This window comes from Oncorhynchus keta, chromosome 4, assembly GCF_023373465.1.
Source record: "Oncorhynchus keta strain PuntledgeMale-10-30-2019 chromosome 4, Oket_V2, whole genome shotgun sequence".
Classification (NCBI taxonomy): Eukaryota; Metazoa; Chordata; class Actinopteri; order Salmoniformes; family Salmonidae; genus Oncorhynchus; species Oncorhynchus keta.
In genome coordinates this window covers 83,586,392-83,598,371 of record NC_068424.1, presented here as the reverse complement: position 1 = coordinate 83,598,371, position 11,980 = coordinate 83,586,392, and the positions used below count along the sequence as shown (strand labels likewise).

Genomic DNA, 11,980 nt, shown 5'->3' with positions numbered 1-11,980 from the left:
TCCCCAATGTTTATATCCCAGGATAAATTATCTAGCAAAAGCAAGCTAGATAAATTGCCATAAATGTTTAATGCTTTTCAACCTCTGGTCAGCACGTAAGACCGCTGTGCCACTCGGGAGGCCCCCAGGATGGAAGGTCCACGTGTAGCATGCTAATGCTAGCTGCTAGCATGCTAATGTTAACTCGCTGGCCTGGCACATTCTTTTCCATGAAAGGAAGCGAGGCAAACGAGCGAGTTTCCTGAACAAAAATATAAAACGCAACAATTTCAATGATTTTAATCGAGTTAAATGTTCATATAAAGGAAATCAGTCAATTGAAATAAATTCATTGGGCCCTAAATCCACAGATTTCACATGACTGGGCAGGGGCACAGCCATGGGAGGGCCTGGGAGGGTATAGGCCCACCCACTGGAGAGCTAGGCCCAGCCACTGGAGAGCTAGGCCCACCAACTGGGGAGCCAGGCCCACCCACTGGAGAGCTAGGCCCAGCCACTGGAGAGCTAGGCCCAGCCACTGGAGAGCTAGGCCCAGCCACTGGAGAGCTAGGCCCAGCCACTGGAGAGCTAGGCCCAGCCACTGGAGAGCTAGGCCCAGCCACTGGAGAGCTAGGCCCAGCCACTGGAGAGCTAGGCCCAGCCACTGGAGAGCTAGGCCCAGCCACTGGAGAGCTAGGCCCACCCACTGGAGAGCTAGGCCCACCCACTGGAGAGCTAGGCCCAGCCACTGGAGAGCTAGGCCCACCCACTGGAGAGCTAGGCCCACCCACTGGAGAGCTAGGCCCACCCACTGGAGAGCTAGGCCCACCCACTGGAGAGCTAGGCCCACCCACTGGAGAGCTAGGCCCACCCACTGGAGAGCTAGGCCCAGCCACTGGAGAGCTAGGTCCAGCCACTGGAGAGCTAGGCCCAGCCACTGGAGAGCTAGGCCCACCCACTGGAGAGCTAGGCCCACCCACTGGAGAGCTAGGCCCACCCACTGGAGAGCTAGGCCCAGCCACTGGAGAGCTAGGCCCACCCACTGGAGAGCTAGGCCCAGCCACTGGAGAGCTAGGCCCACCCACTGGAGAGCTAGGCCCACCCACTGGAGAGCTAGGCCCACCCACTGGAGAGCTAGGCCCACCCACTGGAGAGCTAGGCCCACCCACTGGAGAGCTAGGCCCAGCCAATCAAAATAAGTTTTTCCCACAAAATGGCTTTATTAAAGACAGAAATACTCCTCAGTTTCATCAGGTGTCCAGTCTCAGCATGTATATAGTTATTTTTATTGCTGCTCTTTAATTACTTGTTACTTTTATCTCTAATTCTTTTATGTATTTTATTAAACTGCATTGTTGGTTAGGGGGTTCGTATGTAAGCATTTCACGGTAAGCGTTGTAATCGGCGCATGTGACTAATAAAATGTGATTTAATTTGCCCCCTCCCTCAAAACTTACGATATCTTTGGCATCGTGTCGTGTGACAAAACATATTTTAGAGTGGCCTTTTATTGGATGGATTATCTTGGCAAAGGACAAATACTCAGTAACAGGGATGTAAGCAAATTTGTTTACAATTTGAGAGAAAAACGTTTTATTTTTTTCCCTGTGTGTGTACAGAACATTTCTGGGATCTTTTATGTCAGCTCATGAAACATGGGACCAACATTTTACATCTTGTGTTTATATTTTTGTTCAGTGTACAATTTCTCCACAGCGCCAACTTGTTTAGAAAAGATAAACTAGCAGACAGATACAAACTAATAGTGTCATTATAGAACGTTTGTAGAAAGCAGCATCCATCTGACTGTGCAGACTGAACAGCAACTAAGTGACTCCGTGGTCTAGTAACTGCTCACTCCTTGAGTGACAGGCGCCAGGGCGTGGTGTGAGAGATGGGCTGGAGTACTATATCTGGAGTACTTGTTATATCTGGAGTACTTCTCCTGTCCTATTCGGTGTCCTGTGTGAATCTAAGTGTGCGTTCTCTAATTCTCTCCTTCTCTCTTTCTTTCTCTCTCTCGGAGGACCTGAGCCCTAGGACCATGCCCCAGGACTACCTGACATGATGACTCCTTGCTGTCCCCAGTCCACCTGGCCATGCTGCTGCTCCAGTTTCAACTGGCCTGGGCCCTAGGACCATGTCCCAGGACTACCTGACATGATGACTCCTTGCTGTCCCCAGTCCACCTGGCCATGCTGCTGCTCCAGTTTCAACTGTTCTGCCTTACTATTATTCAACCATGCTGGTCATTTATGAACATTTGAACATCTGGCCACGTTCTGTTATAATCTCCACCCGGCACAGCCAGAAGAGGACTGGCCACCCCACATATGCTCTCTCTAATTCTCTCTTTCTTTCTCTCTCTCGGAGGACCTGAGCCCTAGGACCGTGCCCCAGGACTACCTGACATGATGGCTCCTTGCTGTCCCCAGTCCACCTGACTGTGCTGCTGCTCCAGTTTCAACTGTTCTGCCTTGTTATTATTCAACCATGCTGGTCATTTATGAACATTTGAACATCTTGGCCACGTTCTGTTATAATCTCCACCCGGCACAGCCAGAAGAGGACTGGCCACCCCACATAGCCCGGTTCCTCTCTAGGTTTCTTCCTAGGTTTTGGCCTTTCTAGGGAGTTTTTCCTAGCCACCGTGCTTTTACACCTGCATTGTTTGCTGTTTGGGGTTTTAGGCTGGGTTTCTGTACAGCACTTTGAGATATCAGCTGATGTACGAAGGGCTATATAAATCAATTTGATTTGATTTGATTTGATGGGCGGGGCGTGGTGTGCGAGATGGGCGGGGCGTGGTGTGAGAGGGGGGCGGGCTTGGTGTGAGATGTGGCAGGGCTGGGTGTGAGATGTGGCAGGGCTGGGTGTGAGAAGTGGCAGGGCTGGGTGTGAGATGTGGCAGGGCTGGGTGTGAGATGTGGCAGGGCTGGGTGTGAGAAGTGGCAGGGCTTGGTGTGAGAAGTGGCAGGGCTTGGTGTGAGAAGTGGCAGGGCTTGGTGTGAGAAGTGGCAGGGCTTGGTGTGAGAAGTGGCAGGGCTTGGTGTGAGAAGTGGCAGGACTTGGTGTGAGAAGTGGCAGGGCTTGGTGTGAGAAGTGGCAGGGCTTGGTGTGAGAAGTGGCAGGGCTTGGTGTGAGAAGTGGCAGGACTTGGTGTGAGAAGTGGCAGGGCTGGGTGTGAGATGTGGCAGGGCTGGGTGTGAGATGTGGCAGGGCTGGGTGTGAGATGTGGCAGGGCTGGGTGTGAGATGTGGCAGGGCTGGGTGTGAGATGTGGCAGGGCTGGGTGTGAGATGTGGCAGGGCTGGGTGTGAGAAGTGGCAGGGCTTGGTGTGAGATGTGGCAGGGCTGGGTGTGAGATGTGGCAGGGCTGGGTGTGAGATGTGGCAGGGCTGGGTGTGAGATGTGGCAGGGCTGGGTGTGAGATGTGGCAGGGCTTGGTGTGAGAAGTGGCAGGGCTTGGTGTGAGAAGTGGCAGGGCTTGGTGTGAGAAGTGGCAGGGCTTGGTGTGAGAAGTGGCAGGGCTTGGTGTGAGAAGTGGCAGGGCTTGGTGTGAGAAGTGGCAGGGCTTGGTGTGAGAGGGGGCAGGGCTGGGTGTGAGAGGGGGCAGGGCTGGGTGTGAGAAGTGGCAGGGCTTGGTGTGAGAAGTGGCAGGGCTTGGTGTGAGAAGTGGCAGGGCTTGGTGTGAGAAGGGGGCAGGGCTTGGTGTGAGAAGGGGGCAGGGCTGGGTGTGAGAAGTGGCAGGGCTTGGTGTGAGATGTGGCAGGGCTGGGTGTGAGAAGTGGCAGGGCTTGGTGTGAGAAGGGGGCAGGGCTTGGTGTGAGAAGGGGGCAGGGCTTGGTGTGAGAAGGGGGCAGGGCTGAGTGGGTGAGAAGTGGCAGGGCTTGGTGTGAGAAGGGGGCAGGGCTTGGTGTGAGAAGGGGGCAGGGCTGGGTGTGAGAAGTGGCAGGGCTTGGTGTGAGAAGGGGGCAGGGCTTGGTGTGAGAAGTGGCAGGGCTTGGTGTGAGAAGTGGCAGGGCTTGGTGAGATGAAGTGGCAGGGCTTGGTGAGAGATGGTGGCAGGGCTGGGTGTGAGAAGTGGCAGGGCTTTGTGTGAGAGGGGGCAGGGCTTGGTGTGAGAGGGCAGGGCTTGGTGTGAGAAGTGGCAGGGCTTGGTGTGAGAGGGGGCAGGGCTTGGTGTGAGAAGTGGCAGGGCTTTGTGTGAGAGGGGGCAGGGCTTGGTGTGAGAGGGGGCAGGGCTTGGTGAGAGAGGGGGCAGGGCTTTGTGTGAGAAGTGTCAGGGCTTGGTGTGAGAAGTGGCAGGGCTTGGTGTGAGAGGGGGCAGGGCTTGGTGTGAGAAGTGGCAGGGCTTTGTGTGAGAGGGGGGCAGGGCTTGGTGTAAGTTAAAAACCCAAACTGGTCCGAGCATTAATACCGGTATATAGTCAAATACGGTATATCGCCCAGCCCTATTCAACCAGCCAGCCAGTTAGATGGCTGAGTGAAATAAGAGAATAGAAGATTATCTCACAGCGTTTGTTCAGATTGATGGTTGTCGAGGTTGAACCTGTAGGATGGAAGCTGTTCGATGTCTGCCTTGGCGATTCCTCGTGGTTTAGCCTCTCCCAGCCTTTCGGCCAGGTTCAGTAATGCCTGAGGGGGTGTGAGAGACATATTCAGGGACAGTTGTTTTGGTTCATTTTTTTTATTGACCAGTATTTTCCAGCATTATCCACTAGGTTTGGAAATGATCCTAGGAAATGGGCTTGAATTGACACAATTTGTCTGTAATCATCCTGACCAACCGGTGTCTGTATATAGCCTCTACTGTATGTAGCCTCTACTGTATGTAGCCTCTACTGTATGTAGCCCCTCTACTGTATGTAGCCTCTACTGTATGTAGCCTCTACTGTATGTAGCCTCTCTACTGTATATAGCCTCTACTGTATGTAGCCTCTCTACTGTTTATAGCCCCTCTACTGTATGTAGCCCTCTACTGTATGTAGCCTCTACTGTATGTAGCCTCTCTACTGTATATAGCCTCTACTGTATGTAGCCCCTCTACTGTATGTAGCCCCTCTACTGTATATAGCCTCTCTACTGTATGTAGCCTCTCTACTGTATGTAGCCTCTCTACTGTATATAGCCTCTCTACTGTATATAGCCTCTCCTACTGTATATAGCCTCTCTACTGTATGTAGCCTCTCTACTGTATGTAGCCCTCTACTGTATATAGCCTCTACTGTATATAGCCTCTCTACTGTATATAGCCTCTCTACTGTATATAGCCTCTCTACTGTATATAGCCCTCTACTGTATATAGCCCCTCTACTGTATATAGCCCTCTACTGTATATAGCCTCTCTACTGTATATAGCCCCTCTACTGTATATAGCCTCTCTACTGTATATAGCCTCTCTACTGTATATAGCCTCTACTGTATATGCCTCTCTATATAGCCTCTCTACTGTATATAGCCTCTCTACTGTATAACCTCTACTGTATATAGCCTCTACTGTATATAGCCTCTCTACTGTATATAGCCTCTCTACTGTATGTAGCCTCTACTGTATGTAGCCTCTACTGTATGTAGCCTCTACTGTATGTAGCCTCACTACTGTATATAGCCTCACTACTGTATATAGCCTCTCTACTGTATATAGCCCCTCTACTGTATGTAGCCTCTCTACTGTATGTAGCCTCTACTGTATGTAGCCTCTACTGTATGTAGCCTCTACTGTATGTCGCATCTCTACTGTATGTCGCATCTCTACTGTATGTCGCCTCTACTGTATGTAGCCTCTCTACTGTATGTAGCTTCTACTGTATGTAGCCTCACTACTGTATATAGCCTCTACTGTATATAACCTCTCTACTGTAAATAACCTCTCTACTGTAAATAACCTCTCTACTGTATATAGCCTCTCTACTGTATATAGCCTCTCTACTGTATATAGCCTCTCTACTGTATATAGCCCCTCTACTGTATGTAGCCTCTACTGTATGTAGCCTCTCTACTGTATGTAGCCTCTCTACTGTATATAGCCTCTCTACTGTATATAGCCTCTCTACTGTATATAACCTCTACTGTATATAGCCCTCTACTGTATACTAGCCTACTGTATGTAGCCTCTCTACTGTATGTAGCCTCTACTGTATGTAGCCTCTCTACTGTATGTAGCCTATGTAGCCTCACTACTGTATGTAGCCTCTACTGTATATAGCCTCTCTACTGTATATAGCCTCTCTACTGTATATAGCCCTCTACTGTATATAACCCTCTACTGTATATAGCCTTCTACTGTATATAGCCTCTCTACTGTATATAGCCTCTCTACTGTATATAGCCTCTCTACTGTATATAGCCCCTCTACTGTATGTAGCCCCTCTACTGTATGTAGCCCCTCTACTGTATGTAGCCCCTCTACTGTATGTAGCCCCTCTACTGTATGTAGCCCCTCTACTGTATATAGCCTCTACTGTATATAGCCTCTACTGTATATAGCCTCTCTACTGTATATAGCCTCTCTACTGTATATAGCCTCTCTACTGTATATAGCCTCTACTGTATATAGCCTCTACTGTATATGGCCTGTATATAGGCCTCTACTGTATATGGCCTCTACTGTATATGGCCTCTACTGTATATGGCCTCTACTGTATATGGCCTCTCTACTGTATATAGCCTCTCTACTGTATGTAGCCTCTCTACTGTATATAGCCTCTACTGTATATAGCCTCTCTACTGTATATAGCCTCTACTGTATATAGCCTCTCTACTGTATATAGCCTCTCTACTGTATATAGCCTCTCTACTGTATATAGCCTCTCTCCTGTATATAGCCTCTCTACTGTATATAGCCTCTCTACTGTATATAGCCTCTCTACTGTATATAGCCTCTCTACTGTATATAGCCTCTCAACTGTATGTAGCCTCTCTACCGTATATAGCCTCTCAACTGTATATAGCCCCTCTACTGTATGTAGCCTCTCTACTGTATATAGCCTCTACTGTATATAGCCCTCTACTGTATATATAGCCTCTCTACTGTATATAGCCTCTCTACTGTATATAGCCTCTCTTCTGTATATAGCCTCTCTACTGTATGTAGCCTCTCAACTGTATATAGCCTCTCTAACTGTATATAGCCCCTCTACTGTATGTAGCCTCTACTGTATATAGCCTCTCTCTACTGTATATAGCCTCTCTACTGTATATAGCCTCTCTACTGTATATAGCCTCTCTACTGTATATAGCCTCTCTACCGTATATAGCCTCTCAACTGTATATAGCCCCTCTACTGTATATAGCCCCTCTACTGTATATAGCCTCTCTACTGTATATAGCCCCTCTACTGTATATAGCCTCTCTACTGTATATAGCCTCTCTACTGTATGTAGCCTCTCTACTGTATATAGCCTCTCTACTGTATATAGCCTCTAAACCGTATGTAGCCTCTAAACCGTATATAGCCTCTCAACCGTATATAGCCTCTCAACTGTATATAGCCCCTCTACTGTATGTAGCCTCTCTACTGTATATAACCTCTCTACTGTATATAGCCTCTCTACTGTATATAGCCTCTCTACTGTATATAACCTCTCTACTGTATATAGCCTCTCTACTGTATGTAGCCTCTCTACTGTATATAGCCTCTCTACTGTATATAGCCTCTCTACCGTATATAGCCTCTCTACTGTATGTAGCCTGTCTTTTTACTGTTGTTTTATTTCCTACCTGTTGTTCACCTAAAACCTTTTTTTCACTATTGGTTAGAGCCTGTAAGTAAGCATTTCACTGTGAGGTCTACTACACCTGTTGTATTCAGCATTTCACTGTGAGGTCTACTACACCTGTTGTATTCAGCATTTCACTGTAAGGTCTACTACACCTGTTGTATTCAGTATTTCACTGTGAGGTCTACTACACCTGTTGTATTCAGCATTTCACTGTGAGGTCTACTACACCTGTTGTATTCAGCATTTCACTGTAAGGTCTACTACACCTGTTCAGCATTTCACTGTATCTACTACACCTGTTGTATTCAGCATTTCACTGTAAGGTCCACTACACCTGTTGTATTCAGCATTTCACTGTGAGGTCTACGACACCTGTTGTATTCAGCATTTCACTGTGAGGTCTACTACACCTGATGTATTCAGCATTTCACTGTGAGGTCTACTACACCTGTTGTATTCAGCATTTCACTGTAAGGTCTACTACACCTGTTGTATTCAGCATTTCACTGTAAGGTCTACTACACCTGTTGTATTCATCATTTCACTGTGAGGTCTACAATACCTGATGTATTCAGCATTTCACTGTGAGGTCTACTACACCTGTTGTATTCAGCATTTCACTGTAAGGTCTACTACACCTGTTGTATTCAGCATTTCACTGTAAGGTCTACTACACCTGTTGTATTCAGCATTTCACTGTAAGGTCTACTACACCTGTTGTATTCAGCATTTCACTGTAAGGTCTACTACACCTGTTGTATTCAGCATTTCACTGTGAGGTCTACTACACCTGTTGTATTCAGCATTTCACTGTAAGGTCTACTACACCTGTTGTATTCAGCATTTCACTGTAAGGTCTACTGCACCTGTTGTATTCTTTGATTTGATTTGATTTAACCAATTAAATAATGTTGTGAGTGAGTGCTTGGTGGGGGGATCCCCTTAAACTGCCCATATTTGACCCATTTTTAAAATTACAACTTCTGTTGGAGAGGATCAGATTGAGCCAAGTGAGGTATAGAATCACTGAACTACAAATACTATTCTCTGCCAAATAATAGTCTTTTTACCATTAAGATTTGTAGAGCTACGCCTCTCCTGGCTTAAATACTTATTTTCCACCATAATTTGCAAATAAATTCATTAAAAATCCTACAATGTGATTTTCTGTTGTCATTTTGTCTGTCATAGTTGAAGTGTACCTATGATGAAAATTACAGGCCTCTCTCATCTTTTTAAGTGGGAGGACTTGCACAATTGGTGGCTGACTAAATACTTTTTTTGCCCCACTGTAAATATATATAGATAAAGACAATTTCCAAGGATTTTCTACCTGCAGCAAATCTAGTGGATAATGCTGGATATACTGGTCAACTACCTCCCCCTAAACTAACAAAAAAAACAAACATCCAAAACAACTGGCCCTGATACAAACACAAAAATACACAGAAAGAAAACCACAGTGTGTTTTCTAAGTGGATTGATTGGTCCTCTCACCTCATAGTTCTCCATCTCCACGTCATCTACATCCAGGTCCAGACTGATGGCTGGTCCCACTGCTGTGGGAGGCACAGGAAGCATCGACCTGCACAGAGACAGAACAGTCACATATCAAATCAAAGTTGATTTGTCACCTGCGCCGAAAACAACAGGTGTAGTAGACCTCACAGTGAAATGCCGAAAACAACAGGTGTAGTAGACCTCACAGTGAAATGCTGAATACAACAGGTGTAGTAGACCTTACAGTGAAATGCCGAATACAACAGGTGTAGTAGACCTCACAGTGAAATGCTGAATACAACAGGTGTAGTAGACCTTACAGTGAAATGCCGAATACAACAGGTGTAGCAGACCTCACAGTGAAATGCTGAATACAACAGGTGTAGTAGACCTCACAGTGAAATGCTGAATACAACAGGTGTAGTAGACCTCACAGTGAAATGCCGAATACAACAGGTGTAGTAGACCTTACAGTGAAATGCTGAATACAACAGGTGTAGTAGACCTTACAGTGAAATGCCGAATACAACAGGTGTAGTAGACCTCACAGTGAAATGCTGAATACAACAGGTGTAGTAGACCTTACAGTGAAATGCCGAATACAACAGGTGTAGTAGACCTCACAGTGAAATGCTGAATACAACAGGTGTAGTAGACCTTACAGTGAAATGCTGAATACAACAGGTGTAGTAGACCTCACAGTGAAATGCTGAATACAACAGGTGTAGTAGACCTCAGAGTGAAATGCTGAATACAACAGGTGTAGTAGACCTTACAGTGAAATGCTGAATACAACAGGTGTAGTAGACCTCACAGTGAAATACTGAATACAACAGGTGTAGTAGACCTCACAGTGAAATGCTGAATACAACAGGTGTAGTAGACCTCACAGTGAAATGCTGAATACAACAGGTGTAGTAGACCTCACAGTGAAATACTGAATACAACAGGTGTAGTAGACCTCACAGTGAAATGCTGAATACAACAGGTGTAGTAGACCTCACAGTGAAATGCTGAATACAACAGGTGTAGTAGACCTCACAGTGAAATACTGAATACAACAGGTGTAGTAGACCTCACAGTGAAATGCTGAATACAACAGGTGTAGTAGACCTTACAGTGAAATGCTGAATACAACAGGTGTAGTAGACCTTACAGTGAAATGCTGAATACAACAGGTGTAGTAGACCTTACAGTGAAATGCTGAATACAACAGGTATAGTAGACCTCACAGTGAAATGCTGAATACAACAGGTGTAGTAGACCTCACAGTGAAATGCTGAATACAACAGGTGTAGTAGATCTTACAGTGAAATGCTGAATACAACAGGTGTAGTAGACCTTACAGTGAAATGCTGAATACAACAGGTGTAGTAGACCTCACTGTGAAATGCTGAATACAACAGGTGTAGTAGACCTCACAGTGAAATGCTGAATACAACAGGTGTAGTAGATCTTACAGTGAAATGCTGAATACAACAGGTGTAGTAGACCTTACAGTGAAATGCTGAATACAACAGGTGTAGTAGATCTTACAGTGAAATGCTGAATACAACAGGTGTAGTAGACCTTACAGTGAAATGCTGAATACAACAGGTGTAGTAGACCTTACAGTGAAATGCTGAATACAACAGGTGTAGTAGACCTTACAGTGAAATGCTGAATACAACAGGTGTAGTAGACCAACAGGTCACAGTGAAATGCTGAATACAACAGGTGTAGTAGACCTCACAGTGAAATGCTGAATACAACAGGTATAGTAGACCTCACAGTGAAATGCTGAATACAACAGGTGTAGTAGACCTCACAGTGAAATGCTGAATACAACAGGTGTAGTAGATCTTACAGTGAAATGCTGAATACAACAGGTGTAGTAGACCTCACTGTGAAATGCTGAATACAACAGGTGTAGTAGACCTCACAGTGAAATGCTGAATACAACAGGTGTAGTAGATCTTACAGTGAAATGCTGAATACAACAGGTGTAGTAGACCTTACAGTGAAATGCTGAATACAACAGGTGTAGTAGATCTTACAGTGAAATGCTGAATACAACAGGTGTAGTAGACCTTACAGTGAAATGCTGAATACAACAGGTGTAGTAGACCTCACAGTGAAATACTGAATACAACAGGTGTAGTAGACCTCACAGTGAAATACTGAATACAACAGGTGTAGTAGACCTTACAGTGAAATGCTTACTGACAGGCTCTAACCAATAGTAAAAAAAAAAGGTGTTAGGTGAACAACAGGTAGGAAATAAAACAACAGTAAAAAGACAGGCTACATACAGTAGAGAGGCTATATACAGTAGAGAGGCTACATACAGTAGAGAGGCTATATACAGTAGAGAGGCTACATACAGTAGAGAGGTTATATACAGTAGAGGGGCTATATACAGTAGAGATGCTATATACAGTAGAGGCTATATACAGTAGAGAGGCTATATACAGTAGAGGGGCTATATACAGTAGAGAGGCTATAAACAGTAGAGGCTATATACAGTAGAGGCTATATACAGTAGAGAGGTTATATACAGTAGAGAGGCTATATACAGTAGAGATGCTATATACAGTAGAGATGCTATATACAGTAGAGAGGCTATATACAGTAGAGATGCTATATACAGTAGAGGCTATATACAGTAGAGAGGCTATATACAGTAGAGAGGCTATATACAGTAGAGAGGCTATATACAGTAGAGAGGCTATATACAGTAGAGAGGCTATATACAGTAGAGAGGCTATATACAGGAGAGAGGCTATATACAGGAGAGAG

The 11,980-nt window shown here is 45.8% G+C and overlaps 1 protein-coding gene and 1 long non-coding RNA gene across 8 annotated transcripts in view; both read right to left on the bottom strand.

Moving 5' to 3' along the window:
* rnf44 (ring finger protein 44) overlaps nt 1-11,980 on the bottom strand; it is a 36,509-nt gene that overhangs the window by 2,837 nt on the left and 21,692 nt on the right. For all 6 annotated transcript variants that reach the window (XM_052517988.1, XM_052517993.1, XM_052517992.1 and 3 more), the window contains exons 8-9: nt 9,200-9,287; nt 4,495-4,616 (exon numbers count right to left, since the gene is read on the bottom strand). In XM_052517988.1, the coding sequence (XP_052373948.1) occupies nt 4,495-4,616; nt 9,200-9,287 (210 nt within the window). The remainder of the gene's footprint in view (nt 1-4,494; nt 4,617-9,199; nt 9,288-11,980) is intronic.
* On the bottom strand, nt 9,406-11,539 carry LOC127929743 (uncharacterized). 2 transcript variants are annotated; one of them, XR_008135975.1, is made up of 3 exons: nt 11,310-11,539; nt 9,632-10,315; nt 9,406-9,517 (listed from the first exon to the last, which is right to left on the bottom strand). It is a non-coding gene; the product is annotated as an uncharacterized LOC127929743 (long non-coding RNA). The 2 variants fall into 2 exon arrangements; XR_008135976.1 differs by lacking the exon at nt 9,406-9,517 and having other exon boundaries at nt 9,547-10,087; nt 10,126-10,315.